This window comes from Haemaphysalis longicornis, unplaced genomic scaffold (genome assembly GCF_048455015.1).
Source record: "Haemaphysalis longicornis isolate Haplotype H1 unplaced genomic scaffold, Haemaphysalis longicornis Haplotype H1 scaffold_78, whole genome shotgun sequence".
NCBI lineage: Eukaryota > Metazoa > Arthropoda > Arachnida > Ixodida > Ixodidae > Haemaphysalis > Haemaphysalis longicornis.
The window spans coordinates 981,042-997,978 of record NW_027526441.1 but is presented as its reverse complement, the minus strand read 5'-3'; the positions used below and the strand labels follow the sequence as shown (position 1 = coordinate 997,978).

Below are 16,937 nucleotides of genomic sequence, written 5' to 3'. Positions count from 1 at the left end.
TATGACGTACTCTGGGCAGCTGTGTGGTCGGCTGAGGCCAGCAAGAGTGAACGCAAGCTACTCAGGGCTTACAGGTTTACAGAATGCCCTATTTGCGCTTAAATTTAATGCATATTCTTTCCATAGGAGTAAGAACGCAAAGATTAACAATGAAAGTAACGAACGCGCACGTAAGCAGCGAAGCACCATTTCGTACTGCGCGCACTGTGTTTGTTATGGCAGCATAGAATTCCGGCGCTTTGAGGTTGTCTGACATGATACTGGCCAATTGGTATAAGCAGCTTGGTATTAGGTGCCGCCCTTTTTCGATCACACCCAACGTTTCACAAAATTATTACTCTCAACAGTAGCAAAAATAAGCCAGATGCAAATCCGGTCAAAACCAAAGTGAGTGCGGGCAACGGGAGAGGGTAGTACAGTAAATTCTCGTTGATACGATTCGGCATATCACGTTTCTCGGTCAAATGCGCTTTTTTTTCGTTCCCGGCCAACGTTCCTTAGAAATGCATTTTTGTACGTTTATTACAATCACATTTTTTTTGGAAAATTGGATAATACGATCGTGAAAGAGGATCTCGATCGACATTTCTAGTAATCTTACGTTTATTTTTCGGCATACTCTCTCAAACCGCATTGCAACAAGTCACGACCTGCCCCTTCCAGAGACATCGAGGGGGCGGAAGCGCCGGTTCTGCGGCAAAAACATCACTGCAATGTGTTGCCATTCCGTGCAAAGCTTACGATAAGTATGGCGATGCACCCCGCCATGTAGCAAATCGTATCATAATCAAGGAAGAAGGCGCGCAATGCTTGCGGCACGTGCGACTATCGTTCCCTAATTCTCCCATGGACCGTGCTTCCGGCGCAGTGATTTGTCCTTTTTGCCTTGTTGCTATGCGCAGCCGTGTTTCCGTGCTTGTGACAACGTCAAAGAAATGCACGGCGCAAGTGGAAATTGTGCGTTAATTAGAAGAGAACCCGAAGAGGAAGTGCGTGGAATTGGCAAGCGAGCTCACTTTACCAGTGTCAACGCTCAACACTATTGCCGGTCACCAAGAGTAACTTCTAAAGAAGCTGCAAGTTTTTGGCCCTTGTAAAAACAAACGTGGGTTGCGAAGCATGAGTAAAAGGAAAGCATACTGTTTACATGGCTCAAGGAAGTTGGGCGACAGGAGTGAACTTCGACGGGTCAGTCCTACTGAAACAGTTGAGAACGTCGCGCTCTCCTTGGGTATTCAAAATTTTGAAGCATCCGGAGGCTGCCTTCACCGATTTACGGCATGACACGGATCGTCGTACAAGGCAGTGTCCGCTAAAGCAACAAATAACGGCAGCTTCTTTTTGAACCGTTTTAGAAGAATTTTTAAGGGTAACCCAAATTGAGCAGTTACATCAATACTGCTCCATAAAAGTGGCTTGCTGACGGAGCATGCATATTTCGCATCTTTTTTAAAAATTTATTTGTATAATTTATACGTTTTATTTTCCGGTTCCCGTAAAAAACGTCTCAACAAGATTTCACTATATTGTGGCGCTATCTAGGGGAAGGACAGTTAACGAAGCAACAAAAGACGTTTTTTGTTCTCTGCAGCCTAGTAAACGTACTTAACATTCGTTTAAAATACCTCCCCTGGATACGTCATCACTGAAGTAACGAAACACACGACGTAGGGGTGAATTGAAATGTTGGCTTAAATTATGTAGTTCTCAGTCAGTAAAGCATTGTTTGCTGCCGTACAATACTTGAGAGCACTATAAAACCCCTAATCTATGGAATATAACAAACTTGTATGTTGCGTTCACGGCCCTTACAAACTGCCTCCTTTTATTAATATTTCTTCAACACTTGCAGCATTGTACACAGGGATAACTCTGTTCTAGCTCTGTAAACCAATTTTGACAACTCCGCGAATCCCATTCGGTCTTTCATTCTTGACTTTTTAGTGTGTTTTTTTTTTGCTTTTCAATAAGCTCCTTAATTTTCTAAGACGTTTTACCATGTTTGTTGTCCAGCTTGCTGTCCTCCTACGGCTACTTCTGAATCTTTCATTATCTCGCTGAATTCTTTCTCGTTGGTTAGAAGCACGAATTCATTGCGTTCTGGTGTGTTGTGCGAAACTTCCGAGCAATGCCTTTTGTGGGTCGAACGCTTGGTTTCATTCTTTTTTTTAATTTCGTCATTTCTCTGCTTAAACAGAGCCCCATTCTGCGTCTATCTAGCCTGTAATTATTGCACTTGGCTTTGTCTGGCACCTCAACAATCTGCACAAGTCTTCGGTTGACGCTCTTGGTGGAATGAGGAAAATTTATTTTCTCTTCATGACTCCTCTTCTGCCGTGAATCCCCTTCAAGTGCACAGCTAAACTATCATCGCTTGGCAGAGTCATAGTATTAAGCACTTCCAGGGGCTAGTTCGAGAGGCGGGTTGCCCGGATCTTGAGATTCTTACTGCTATATCGAAGACCTGACCGCCACTTGGGTAAGGAAGTATAGAGGATAATATAACCTAAACAAAATACATCCCCTGAAAATAGTCTCTTTCCTTTTTCTGAAAAGCGAGCCTTGTCAGCTGTAACCTCTAGCACTCTGGACTGAAGCAAAGGTTGACGCATTTGGACTGAAACTCTCCCGCGACCAGTTTCCAGCTGTAATTATTGCAGGTTCCGGATGACACGCTTGCGGACCGTTTTGTGTCGGGTTACTGGAATGGGTTCTATATCATATCTTCCGGCGAAAATTTCGGAATAGCTCTCACTGCTCAGTCTCAATGTGTTTTTTTTGTTTCTTTTGGTATTAGAGGCAGTGTAGTGGCTGCCTCCCTTCAGTTTATATTATTGAATTTTTGGTAGACGCCAGTTTTTCATTAGATGTAAACATGAGTACAGTATAACTTGGAGCTTATTTCTTGTCAGAACTCTGTCATAAATTGTCAACCTCAAGTTGCACTGTTTTCTATAATAAAACTCTTTGAAGGTTGCAAGCAATAACGAAACGTTGTGTTGCCTATTGTATTTGAGAAATTTTAGGGTAGGCAAATGAGGTACAGGCAGTGATGTTCCATGGAGCACGTTCTTTCTTTTGGATGAATTTCCGTCACTCTGACCTGACAAAAAACTCTGTGCTTAATATTTTGTAGAAGAGCTCTAGTGAATTGGCTAGACTATTTCCAATGAGCCTACTCAAAGCTTTCTTGTTTCTTACACTTCTCCGTGTGTACCGACGTGGAGAAATGTTTTTCGCAGAGAGTAACCGCCATCCACAAAAAATGAAACTTTCCAAGCTAAAAGTCCCTCTTTTTGCCCATTTGTGTTTTTTGAAGACATGTGCTCGAAAGTTTTTATGCAGCTGCACTCCAATTGTCCGAAATGTCTGGTGTCTTGGGTCTTATATTGCCTTAAAGCCAAGTATTCTAAATTTCTTCGTAGAATTTATTAATGTGAAAGTTATGGTTCATTGAAATTGTATTATATTAATTCAGAGCTTATAATCGTAGTTATTCGTCCGCTATTTTTTCTGCAGTCCAAAAATGACAAGTTAGCCTGTTTCCAACTCAGCTAAAATGTGTCATCAATATTTTTGTTACTATTTTCTCCCCTAGAAGCGTAGGTTTAGGAAATTTTTCAGCTATGTGGGGGCTCACACCCAGTTGTGATGATCGGGTTGCGGGCCCAAAACAGCCAAGCGCGGGCGCAGGTGCTAATTAGCGCGTTTTCGTCGGCGGTCCCATTATCGCCATTGGCTTCGTCGTTATGGGCTTGCGCAACGTGCGACTCCTCATGGAAGACGGGGGCTCATCAACCCTGTGTCATCCGCCCACTTTTAACTCTCTAAATGGCGAAAACCGTGTGACGAAAGAGGCGACTTCAGAAACTCGGACCATGAAAAGGGTAATTTGGCGAGCGTCGGAACTCCGGCACTCAGGTGCGCATCGCGCTTGGACAAAAGATCTGCCCGCCTGGGCGGCGCAACGCATTCTCTCGCTCTTGCTCACGTGGGCAAGCAACCAGAACAGCCTCAAATGTGGGCGGAGCTTATGTGTCCAAATTTGTTGGTCCGTGATTGGACCAGACTTTTGGGAGTTGAATTCTCTAGGGACGTTTGCTTGAACAAAAAGGTGGTGTTGCGAACCACCGAGTGTTGCTGGCTGTGCGATTTGTTCAAGGCACAGCATCCAAACTCTCCTCCACCATGTAAATACTTGTACAAAGTTTTTTCTTCTTCATCAGCAGGCCTCAGTCTCCTGATCGACTTCTCCGGAAACCAGTCAGGCTACCAAGATGGACTTCTGAACCCGATTGCAGACCACAGTATAGCCAATAATCTGACGCCTGTTGATCAGTTGACCAAAATATTAAGCGGAGTGTTTTCGTGTTTTTGCGTTCATTCAATTTTACAGTGCAGCTTTGAATAGCGCTGTCGTTTTACTTTTTTCCTTATTTTATGTGCCACCGAATGCCCGGGTTTCTGCACCACTGGCGGGGCATACTGCAAGTAGGCCAGTTATTATCCTCTTATGCATATATAAAAAGGTCGTAGTTGATACGTCGTCATTGACTATAAGCTGCCGACCATTTGAAACACTGCGTTCACAAATGCTCCAGCTATGATCTGTGGATATAATAATGTTTCACATACAAAAAGCCTGCCAATGTACGCTGCGGTGTTTTCATTACTTCTGGCCAGGTAGGCCCCATGTATTCGCATCATATTTCAGCAATGTCGGGAATACCACCGCCTCTAACGCGATCGTGAAAATGCCTTGCATAATACAGGCTGTGCTACTGTGGTCCACCTCGACTACATCCTGCGTTTTCCGGGTGAGCGTAATTCCTCCCGAATTACCTCCTGCTTACTTCGCCAACAGGCCGCAACGTGATGTTCGCCCACCAGTACGAAGAAAGTAAAGCCGAACTGGGTCCACCACCCTTAGTCGCCGCCACTTCATTGTCTAGAGCCACACCGAACTACTACGAGCACCGCAGCTCTACAAAAGCCGCCTTCACCCGGTTGTCAGTTCGGGCATGCCACCGCATAGAACGAGGTCATAAAAATGCCCTTCTTGATGCAGGTTAGTTACGTGCAGCACGCAAATTCTTTCCGTTCAAGTAGTTGACATTTACTTGTGGTCTCGTGCCCCCTGACATTTTTGATTGCTGGCTTAGGTTGTCGTGTCAATCGCTGTGTTTTTTCGCCGTCAATGCCCATTTTTGTTTGCCTTCTGCTCATGCTCGCGGGAGGCATTGAATCAAACCCTGGTCCTCGCCCGCAACTTTAAAGTATTGCTCAAGGCATCGCACGCGTTCAAAAGTTGCAAGACTCAGTGCTCTCAGAATTGGCCCTAATCAGTGCAACACAATCAAACATGGAAGGCTTGGACAATCGCCTTTTTTTCCCGTGTTGACGCCCTAGCGCTAATTATTGTCGGCTGTGCCGCAGCTCTCCTATTACCGAGGATGGTAACATTCTGTGGAAATTTTGATCTGGCATTAAAGCACTAGCCGAAAAATTCGATGACTCAGAGAATCACCTTCGCCGGTGCAGCCTACTATTTCTTGAAATAATCGATGTCAGTAACGAAAGATAGACAAAATCACAAGCACGTATAATGTCGTTCTCCTCCAAAAACTTTCAACTGCCAAATACCTCCGCAGATTTTGAAAGACCTCACAGGCTAGTTTGCTTACAGGCCAATAAAAACCGTCCATTCATAGTCAATCTGTCCAGATTCAGAACTGCGTTCTCAGTAAGGCATTCAAGGTAGCATAGTGGGAAAACACAAAATGGCAGGTGATCAATTTTTGTCAGCGTTCATTAGTAGGAGAAGACAATGTCTTCGGGAAACGCTAGTAATACGTCTTGCACACTCGCCTCTTTTGTGCTGTGACTTCTAGCAACCCATTAGCACACGCAGAGAGATCAATATTCCCAGAGAACGGCATATAGGGAGTTTTACCTCGGTAACATTTGGCTCCACCACGAGTAGGTCGGGGATGAGTTGGTGGTGTAGCCTCGGGGCGTCAATCGCCTCTTTTATAGTCTGTGCCATCCATAGTGTGCGTATTGTCACCTGAAGCAAAAGAAATGATTTAGCACATGTAATTTCTTTCTGCAGTACAAAAATCACTGCTGTGCACCAAATTCAACAGTATTTGAGTATTTGAAGCTGCGGGTACCTGTTGCCGTCGTAAAAACTCAATGTGTGACGTCAGGCCTACGTTTCGCCCCTCCGCTGCATGCCCAAAACATGCTGCCAATATTTTAGAAAAGTTATACATACCCACAAAGTGGCACATTTATATGCGCAGCCGGGAATTAGTACTCTCGTTATAATAAGAAATGTGTGCTACTGCAGCCTACGTCGCTACGGTGGCTGCATTTGGGCATGCAGAAATAAACACATGAACCAATTATTCAATTACGTTAACCGCACGCTCTGGGAGTGTTGACCACAAGGAGAATGAGTGCACGCCTTGAATCCTGTACACGAACTTCCGAAGCCTAACGCTGGGTTAAGACCAACAGAGGAGCACGTACCCGGAAAGGGGTATTCGGCAACGTTTTGTAAGCATGAATATACGCTACTTTCGTTCAAAAATTCCTGGATTATTCAAGCCAAAAGGCCTGACCTTTTTGTGTATTTTGTTGTTCAGTATTCTTGTCATCGCTGGAAGAGTACAGTGGAACCCCGGTTATACGCCCACGGGTTTTAGGACAACCCGAGTTTTACGACGGACTAGTCGAGTGCCGGCGAAGTACCCGTAGAAACAATGCATTACACACTTCTATTATGCGACGCCATTTCATGCCTGAGCCGCGTTATGCGACGACCCAAGCGAAGCGCGGGACCGACCGGCGGACGAAATGAAAGTGCCGCGTACCTTGAGCTAAATCGCGGATCTTAATCGGTTATGTCCTGCATAGCTCTCTTCCCCGTCTCATCTCTCGTTTCTCTCTCCAGCAGCCACCCGCTCCTCTGCACAATCTGTTTCCCCTCTCCTCCCTGGCGCCTCCCTTGGTTGCCCAGAGGTCGGAGGGGCAGTGTGCCGCTGTTGACTTTTCCCACTCAGCAGCGAATCACCACCGTCTTCCACACGTGGTTGTCGTGATCGGTGAACATGTGTGCCAAGACTCGCACTGGCTGGCGGGAATAATATTTATTTTCGGCGGTACAATATTTCTTTTAATAGGGCGTAACTGCCCCATGCACTGCAATATTCTTTTTGCATTTACTTTTTGTAGTGATTTGGGTTTCCCAGCCCTGCAAAGCATTAGTTTGTAGTTTACATTAAAGTTTTTTGTATATCCGTCGTGCTAAACTGTATTTGTTGGTGTAATTATTGTTGTTCGGATTTTATGACACCCTAATTATACGACGCTTTTTCATGGTCCCAAGAAAGTCGTGTAAGCGGGGTTCTACTGTGCATATTTTCTCCTTCAACGAATCCTTGCCCCTCTTCATCGACAGTACTCTTACCGAAGCAGCGAATACATTCGGTCCAGTGCGCACTTTTTGATCACGTTACCTTTATCGCATTACAATAGTGTACTACAAGATAGAGGTAAGTTGTTGGCGGTCGGTAGAACGGGTTCGTTGGCGATGATATTTTTTTAATTACGAATACCGACGGCGAGCAACGCCCTTGGTGACTGCTGCTCACCAGCCGGATTTGCGAGTTTCGGCTATTGCAATCCATATTATTTTTTGACGGGGAGTCTAATTTTTCAATTTTGTGTCGCCCTATTTTAAAAACATTTTAACTAACTGCGGTATTTGAAATCTTGGGCGAAAAAAATTGCCGGTGGCTCCGGCCGAAACAGCAGTTCACCGGAGAACTCCTGTTGCAACCAGCGCCACGTAAAACTTTTGCACTGGAAAAAGAACCCGCCTTTAGCGTGTGAATTCGCTCCTCGGATGACACACCTCTAGTTTGTAGTATCGTTTTAATAGCGAAAATCGTTGCGTTGGAAAGTGAGAGGTATCGTCCGCGATGGTGATTCAGGGAACGACGCAAGCTCTGTAAACGTTATTTTAAATGCGAATGCATTTCTTAGTCGCAGGTTGTCTTGCGTCGTTGAGCGGCGTGCGCCTAGCAACAGTTGTGGTGCGCGCCTAGCAACCGGAGCAGGTGCGGAGTAGCGGAGGGCAAGGGGAGAGGAGGAGCGCGCTCGGCGTGTGAGGGCGCTCGCATCGCGGAGCTCGGGCGGAGTAGCAGAGAGTGAGTAGAGAGGAGGAGCGCGCTCGGCGTGTGAGGGCGCTCGCATCGCGGAGCTCGGGGCGGAGAGAGAGCTCGCGCGCGGGCTGGCGCGGGTCTCTCTCTCCTCCGCGCGTACCCCTCTCCGCTCGCTGCGCATATAAATGCAGGGAGCGCGCGCCTCTCTCCGTGACTGCTTGCCGACTGGCGCCTTGATAGCGATGGAAGTCGGTGAAGTCTAATCCCTCGCGGCAACGATACCGCAAAGAATAATTCGGTGCACCCAATGCATTCGCATTTCCGCATGATCCCCTTCGGGGAGGGGGGGGGGGATTTTTTTTGTTTAGCTGCAGATCATGGAAGAGACAATTTATGCTGCGACAACTCGTGTGTGCTTTACGAAATGACCTTTGCGCTACGTAGAAACTACAATGAACAGAATTTTTACTCTTGTTTTCAATAATATGAATAATAACAGATATTTTCGTTTTTAACAAATAATAAACCGATAATGGTACAAAAATATAAAGAAACGGACAGAACGCCGAACTTAAGTGCGGCGGTTTTTACCAAAAATAATCCCCCCGAGTGTTCCCCCTCCCCCTGAAAACACCTGCTTCTGGTATTTTGTGAAGGCATGGGGAAACGCATCGCACTGGTGTGCACCAGGCAAGCAAGCATGATGTCGGAGACGCATGACGTTAGAATTTATGTGTGCTATAATTTCATTTTACTGGTAACGCTACCCGATTATTATTTATCAAAATTTAGTACCACTATAAACGCAAGTGGCCTTTCTGCTCTTAAAGCTTGCTCGCGGAACAGGGTGCATTTTTTTTTCAAATTTCGCTAGCTTCGCGACTTAGCCATTATACGCTATATGTTAGGCTCTATGAAAAAGACATTGTCTTCACGTTGACTCTGCTATAATTTGTGCTCGCTTTCTGCTTCGCGAATTTCTCATTGTAATGATAAATTGTGGTGAACAAAACCCGCAGCAGAACAAGCTTGATCATCTGGCGCTGCTTTTCTCTTTCATCAATGGGAGTCCTTGAACGGACTGCAGCTTAGCTCTGCGGCTATCACTGGCATCATCAGGTAGTTTTATGTAATCATTTTGATGGCAATACAGAATCAGAATAATCGTTCAATGATTCAAAAACGCTTTCTCAATTTAAAAAATACCTCCATGAGAATAAAGAAGGAAAGTTTGAAAGACAACCTTTGCCGCAAAAATGCGTAACACTTTCACCTGCATAGAACGATTAAAAAAATAGCGCGACGTGGAAACATGAACTACCTATTCGACAGCAAATACAAATTATAGACACCGGGATGCGGTAGCGGGAGCTACGATGATCAGTTTTCGGGGTGAGGGCGGTGATAAAATAGTTGGAGAATCTAATGGAGCAACGGCAATGGTCAATTAGCTTATGGAAAGCGCACTCATTATGCACTACAGATCAGAGCACTGCACGGGCCCGGGCTCACCCAAATGCCAAGGCACGGCCGAAGCGGTTTTCGGCGGGCGCGGGCCTGGCTCCTAATCGCAGCCGTGGGCCCGGGCCGAGCTCAGGCTTGAAGCCATGGGCCTGGGCCTTTATTATTTCAAATTTGAAATTTGAAGTGAAGAGCATTAAAAAGAATTTTCTTCGTTGCTTCCACACGCTTCTTGAGTGATTGATTGATTTGTGGATTAATTATGAAGTTTAACGCACCGAAACGCCGCAGGTTATAAGGCGCGCCGTGTGTAGGCCTCCGGAATAATTTTGACCCCCTTAGGACCTTTAACCCGTGCCGAAATCTCGAGCATACGGGCGTTTTAAAGCGAAGCTTCAGTGTCCTCGCTGATGCCGTTGTACGCCAACACGCGCTGCAGAAAAGCCAACTTTCCCTGGCCATAATGGTGAATTTGTGGGTGAAGTGAAAGAAAAAAATGATTCGCTTGGCGGGAATCGAACACGAGTCCCTCGCGTTATGAAGTCGGCGTCTATCTCATTGCTCCATTTTGAAATTTTTTTTCTTTACTGCATGGAAAACTGCCCTTAATATAGCCTACAAAAGTTATGAGTCATCCAAGAAGATGCACATAACTGCAGCTAAAATAAGCCGTCCGTTAAAACTCTGGCAAGCAGACGCACGCGTCCAACAGATGCAGCCATTCTGGTGGGTCACTTTGCGCCGCATAAATACCCCGCACCAACGCAGCTTCCTCCCGAAAAATGGACTTCGTTGGGCGAGGGGGTTCCGAGTGCCTGTCCGTCATGCGGCACCTCCACAAGCTATACAATTCGATCACAACAAATATATCGTAGGGCACTCCAGTAACATCTCTAAAAGGCAAGAACCGAATTGTATAAGGGGTAATGTCCATGTCCTTTTTAAGAGTTCGTTGTAACACATCCCAGAAAAACACCGCATCCCGGCACAAAACAAAACAATGATCAATGGTTTCAGGTTGATTGCATAAACGGAAATTGTCAGATCAAGGAATAGACATTCCTTTCTCGCGAAACCATGTTTTCACTGGGAGTGTTGATGTATGCAGCTTAAAGAAAAACGTTTTTGCATTTGGAGGAAGACACATACGTGTGACCCGCTTCAAAATACTGTCCTTATGGTGGCCAATGTAAGGCTGGCGATAAACGGGCACTGGGAACAGACTCTCTAATAAAGTGTTCGTCAAAGCCTTCCTGGAAAGGGTAAACAGATATTGCAGGGAAAACCTCGCAGTAAGGAAATTGAAGGTGTCGACCACCTCTTTTAAAAACCCCCATGGCGGCTTCGTACTGACTTCACCAGTGGAGACAAGCAAAAACGGTCAATACAAAATTATGCGCTGTTGAATAACGTTGAGCAGAAGTGGATGATGCGTCACCTTATAGAAGAAAAACGAGATACAAGCTGGTGTACAAACAAATGTATCAGCCCAGCACCCCCAGACACTAATGGAAGAAACAAATTGTCCCTACGCATAGGTTCCTATTGGGACCCCCACACAAATGTTGCAAAACCTCTATGTAGAGCTTGTACTTTAGAACGCGCACAGTGGAGTACTTGCAGCACACAAACAAGCTTTGCGACAAGGAAGACAATACAAACGTGCGCACGCGCAAACACAGAAAGTTCTCGCCCCATCCATGCCTGAGAGGCTCGCTTGACTTTTTGGAGTGCCCATGACCAATGAGGCCCGGTGTTTCGTATTTGGTGCAAACGTACACCTAAGTATTGAAGTGCGTCCTTATCCCAAGTAATGCCACCAAATAAGGACGGTTTCGCACCCCATTCACCAAACCAAAATCCCTTTGTTTTTTCCATATTCACAGCTGCTCCAGACGCGCCACAAAACTGCCTGGTGAGATTAAGGGCTTCTTGAACGCTTTTTTTATCAGCACAAAAATAGGCAATGTCATCCGCGTAAGCAAGGACCTTAACCTCACAGGATAACGATGAGAAGCCCCGTACTTTTTCACTCTACTGAATACTAAGGCACAGAGGTTCGAGGTATAAGGCAAACAACAAGGGTGAAAGGGGGCAGCCCTGTCTAACAGACGACTTAATCGAAACTGGCTTAGACAGAACGCGGTTGACGACCAGTTGTGTGGTGCACTGTTTGTAACAAAGCTGAATGCCTTTTAACAACACATCCCCTAAATTTACCGCTGCCAATAGTGCGAATAGAAAATCATGAGAAACGCGATGTCCATGAGTGAAACTTAAGCGCAAAAATTTTTCACAGGGACGAAAAAGGGAACGACACAGGCGCTTACTATCAACTGAAAGTTTTAATGAAAACGAATACACATTTATACCACCCCCAGACCCAGACCCCCAGAAACGCGATGGTTGACGCGAACGCCAAGAAGGAGGTAGCGATTCGCGCCGTGCACCCCAAACCCAAACGGTAGGCTTACGGAGTGCACACTCGATAGATGACGGGGTATTCTAGAAAACCTGTTCGTACCTCAAGAGTAGAGGTACTCGCAGTGTGGGATTGGCCAACCAAAGAATTCATCACGAGAAAGCTTAGGGTTGAACCATTCTCGTCGTTAGATTGAGCAGAGTATGATCTTTGGCTTTTCGTCTCTATAAAAAAAGTGGCCACTCCGGCCAGGAATCGAACACGTGCCCTTGGTCTGAGCACCCCAACGCCTTGGGCACTGAGCCACCGCTGCCGGCACACAATGTTTGATGTTCTTTGTACGCGCCGTTCAAAAATGTTTGTTTGCAATTTATGGTACTTATTTTGCTCCTGTTTTATGGTAATTTTATGCACGGCCTCAAAATTTTGTATTTTGAGTATAACGCACCAAAAAATACGATTGTAAGGGACGCCCAGGGCGAAAGGACAAATTCAGGCGACTTGCATCTATGTCGCAATTCCATACGTCCGGACCCACAAGTTCTTGGGAGTCACATTTGATAGTAATCTCACCTGGTCGCCACATGTTCGCCACCTCAAGGACAAGATTACTTCCTTCGCCCGCATATTCCGCATGCTCTCCACCAACACTTGCGGTTGGTGGAGTTACCTGATGAGTTACAGCATCCCTGCTTTGGTCCCTCTATCAAAAAGAACTGTCAAAGCGCTAGAGAGCATGCAAGCACAAGTCCTGCGGGTCTGCATTGGCGTTCCAAAGACAACCTCTACCATCGGAACGCTGACAGAATGCAGGCAGCTCTCACCACTGGCTCTAAGCACGCAGGAGTTGCTTCGTGCGCGTATGCGGATTGTGGCAAGACAGCGGGGCCATCCTCTAGCGACAAGCTGGGCCAATGAAGTGCGTGAATTTCTGCCGAAGGTGTATCAAGAGCCTTCTCCTCCTGAGCACCCGCACTGGATGTTCCCGCCCATACAAGTCACGACTACTGTGCCCGGTATCACGAGGAAGGAGTATATTCCGGCTCCCGCACTAAAGTTCCTCGCCCTGGACTACATGTCGCGGATATACAGAGACCACACTCATGTGTACACTGATGGGTCGGTGTCGTCAACATCATCCACTATCGGGGTGTGGATACCGTCATCCCGTACTACCATCAGTGTCATGCTCATCCCCAGAACGTCAACTACGGCTACCAAACTTGCAGCTCTGAGGGTGGCTTTCGCTCATATCGTCAAGCAACCCGCTCGAGAGTGGGCCATCTTCACAGACTCAAGGGCTGCCCTTCAATGTCTAGCATCTTTTCCAAAAGTCCAGCTTGTGTGTGACATATACGCTTTACATCTCCAAGCTCTCCAAGCGCACCATCACATTGCACTTCAGTGGATTCCAGCCCATTGTGGGATAACTGGCAATGTGAAGTTGGACATTGCTGCATCCGTTGCGCATAAGCATAATGGATCGGCAATAGCTATACCATTCGCCAGGAAAGATGCATCTATACTTGCATCTCTTCACCTCTTCAAGATAAAACAGGCTACGTCGCCACTCTGCCCACACTGTGATGTGCGAGAAACCCTGCAGCACCTGCTCTGTGAATGTCCTCGATTCAGTGCTCAAAGAGTATCCCTCGCAGTGACTTTGGGACTGCCGCTTTCCGTGGACATGCAGCTAAAGGACGTTTTAGGACCATGGGCTTGTCCCAAACGTGCTTTACGGGCTACGAAAGCTCTGATAGAGTACCTGCAACACACAGGTCTAGACCAGTCGTTGTTAATAACTCGCCGTATCTGTACGCATCAACTTCTTGAACATCATCACCATCATCTTCATCCCGTCATCAACTGGCGTAGCAAGTTAGGCATTTTAGCCCAGCTAACATCGCTAGACTTCATTAAAGATCGCTCTCTCTCTCTCTCTGTCGCACCCATCGAAATGCGGCGGCCGTGTCCGGGAATCAAACTATCATGCTAAAATACCACCGCGCGCTGAGGAGCCGCTGCAGGTAAAACATTTTAACGCACGTAGAGTACTTGTGCATTCAAACGCGTCATTAAATTTCAGCTTCTCAACTTGTGGCCGAGACTTTCAGCCCGGGCCCTCTCACACAAACGCGGGATCTTCCTATGCTTAAAAATAAATGACCGCGCCCGCACCGGACCTGGGCTTTAGACGACGGGTCCGGGTAGGGCCCGGGCTGGCCTCACTTATAGATGCACGGGCCTGGGTCGGGCTCGAGCTTCAAAGAGCGGAATCTGGTCTGACCCGGGGCTTGAAATCAGGCAATGCAGTGGTTTACTAAAGATCCTAGATATCTGTCGCGGCTGCCATTCGGTTCCTTTGGAGTATGTGGCAAAAACATCTGAATTTTGTCCGGTGTCACCTACAAAGGCCTCCTCTAGGTGGGAACACTAAAAACATAGTGACTCTACTGTACTCAACTATAGCGACTCTACTTACTCCTTTCACAAACTTTACAAATTCAGGTTATCACCATTGTAGAATAACGTAGTCGCATTAAGTGCTAACACCATTAAATACAATTCCTTTTAATATTACACGAAAGCCCTGAATGTGCTGTAGCCAACGCATTGCAAAACCGTAGCATGTCTAATTGGGATCCATGGAGTTCTACCTTGTGTCTTCATTTTTCCGGTAGCTGAACCAGATAGATTTCCTCAACCAATGTCGAATTCGACAAATCTATTTCCGATAGATTTCAAAAACCTCTACGGGTCTGAAAAACGCGAGCAGATTTTAGGGTCTAATGATTAGTTTTTCCACAAGCATTTAAACCATCACATAAGAGCCATAACTACAACTTTGGCTATATGTACAGAGCCAATGATGTTCGACATTACGCAACTCTGGCAGCTCCAAAAAGATATACAACTTGTTTTCACGGAGCAATAAATTAAATCATACACACCTGTGCAACGCCAGTCGTAATTTTGGAACCTCCAGTTCCACCTATTGCAAGTAGAGGCTTCCCTTCTTCGTCCAAAAACACCGTTGGTGCCATGGAGGACATTGGACGTTTTCTTGGCTCGATGTAGTTGGCCTTGGAGGGTGGTACATCATAGAGGTTTGACTTCCCTGGTATTGAGAAGTCGTCCATTTGATTGTTTAAAATAACCCCAGAGTTGGTGCGCACCCCACTGCCGAAGCTGTAGAAAAAAGTATAATTTGAATGTAGCAGTGCACACTTTCGGTGTTATTTTTTTAAACCTAATTTATAGTTTTTGGTTGTATACAACGGAGATAAAAAAAGGCCGCAAGAAACTCTAGTTTGTGCTCCAAAAGTGTGAGCGCAACCTCAGTACTGTTTTTACGTTGTTGTGAAGTGGAAAACAGATTTGAAGAAACGTACTAGCCGTTGATGGAGCTGGAAACTGCTATCACGACACCATCTTCGCCCCAAAAAGATGCGTGTGCAGTGCCGTTGTTTATCTCCAGCGATTCATTGACATAGCCGTAGTGAACAGGATCTGCGAATGTGTGACTGTCGTTGATCTTGGCCTTCGCCTTAGCAGCCTCATCCTCAGACGTCAGAAACCTTATTGTCTGGAACGAAGAAATCAGGATGTCAAGAGGGGTAACCGCGTCTTAACATTCCTCAAAAATAAATTGTTGCAACGCAAGTCCTCCAGCATGGAGCACTGTAACACCAATTTACAGCCACTGACATAGAACATTTCTTGCTGAATTATCGCGTTGACCAAATACGGTGGACAGTCTCTTGAGTGAAGGTGTGAACAGAACGCTACTTACTCGGTTGTCGTGGTATCTGGAATAGCTCCTTACTGTGCGCCCCCTGCCGGAGTTTTATGCAGAGTGCAGCATGCCCGGCACTATGCTGATAGTCTAGGAGAAACGTTCCTCCATTGACCTCGTAACAGATTTTACACGCCTTAGCTCAGCAAGCAACGAGCTTCAAACGCCTTCCGGATGCTCTCTTCCCGTTTTTGTTTTTAAATTTTCTCTGAATGCGTGGAACCGGCTACAATTTTTTGCGCCACGTAATTTAGAGGTGTTAGATTCCGAGTTTGCTTGTTGCATGTCGAAAGTGATTCCCTTTGCTAGTACTGCTTCTGGTGCAATGCTGAACAATAGTTAATATTAATGAGAGACCACATTGACGAAATAAGTACTAACGTAGCATTTAGAAACCCCATATTTAAACCCCTATTATACGTGTAGTGTGAAGGAGTATGTCCAAAAAAGGCGCCAAATATCTGGTATGCTCATGGCATTTCAAACACTTCTAATTCATGAAATATACCTGTATTTTATTTTTCGGTGTAAGCACTCCTAACCAGGTGGGGTTAGAAGATTTTGGTTCTCACAGAAGCGCACTCTTATTTTTACTTAGATCCGTTCTCGCTTTTCTCTGTTCTGAACATTGCATAAACTTGAAGGGGTGAACCTCATACGCACGTCATAGCTCCCTTTGCACCAGCTATACGTTGGTTTTTACTGCCTGCGAGGGCCATTCAAAGTAAACGGGGCTCACCGAGAGGTCGACATATCTGTCGCCATCGGATGAGGCAGAGCGCCGTCACCCGTCCCTTATTGGGCTGTTGCCACTAGGAAAGTGAAATAGCAGAGAAAGAAGCGAGTTTAACGCATGTAAATTGCATGACCGACGGTCCGCGCGCCGCACATTTCACTAGAGTTACCGGGATAGTGGTGAGAATTAGCTCTTTACCTGGGCGCGAAATTGCGCTCGGAAGACACAGCCTTTTCAACCAATTCACGATTAACGTAGTGCGAAAGCAAAGAAAACGGGGAAAAGGGCGTCCCTAGGCGCTACGTCTGCGTGACTTTATTCTAGTCACTCAGTAGGCAATACGAGTGGTAA

The 16,937-nt window shown here is 46.1% G+C and overlaps 1 protein-coding gene across 1 annotated transcript in view; it reads right to left on the bottom strand.

The window, feature by feature from the left end:
* LOC144148132 (scoloptoxin SSD14-like) overlaps positions 1 to 16,937 on the bottom strand; it is a 100,668-nt gene that overhangs the window by 7,618 nt on the left and 76,113 nt on the right. The window contains exons 6-8 of the mRNA XM_077679724.1: positions 15,447 to 15,640; positions 15,006 to 15,243; positions 5,954 to 6,067 (exon numbers count right to left, since the gene is read on the bottom strand). Of these exons, the coding sequence (XP_077535850.1) occupies positions 5,954 to 6,067; positions 15,006 to 15,243; positions 15,447 to 15,640 (546 nt within the window). The remainder of the gene's footprint in view (positions 1 to 5,953; positions 6,068 to 15,005; positions 15,244 to 15,446; positions 15,641 to 16,937) is intronic.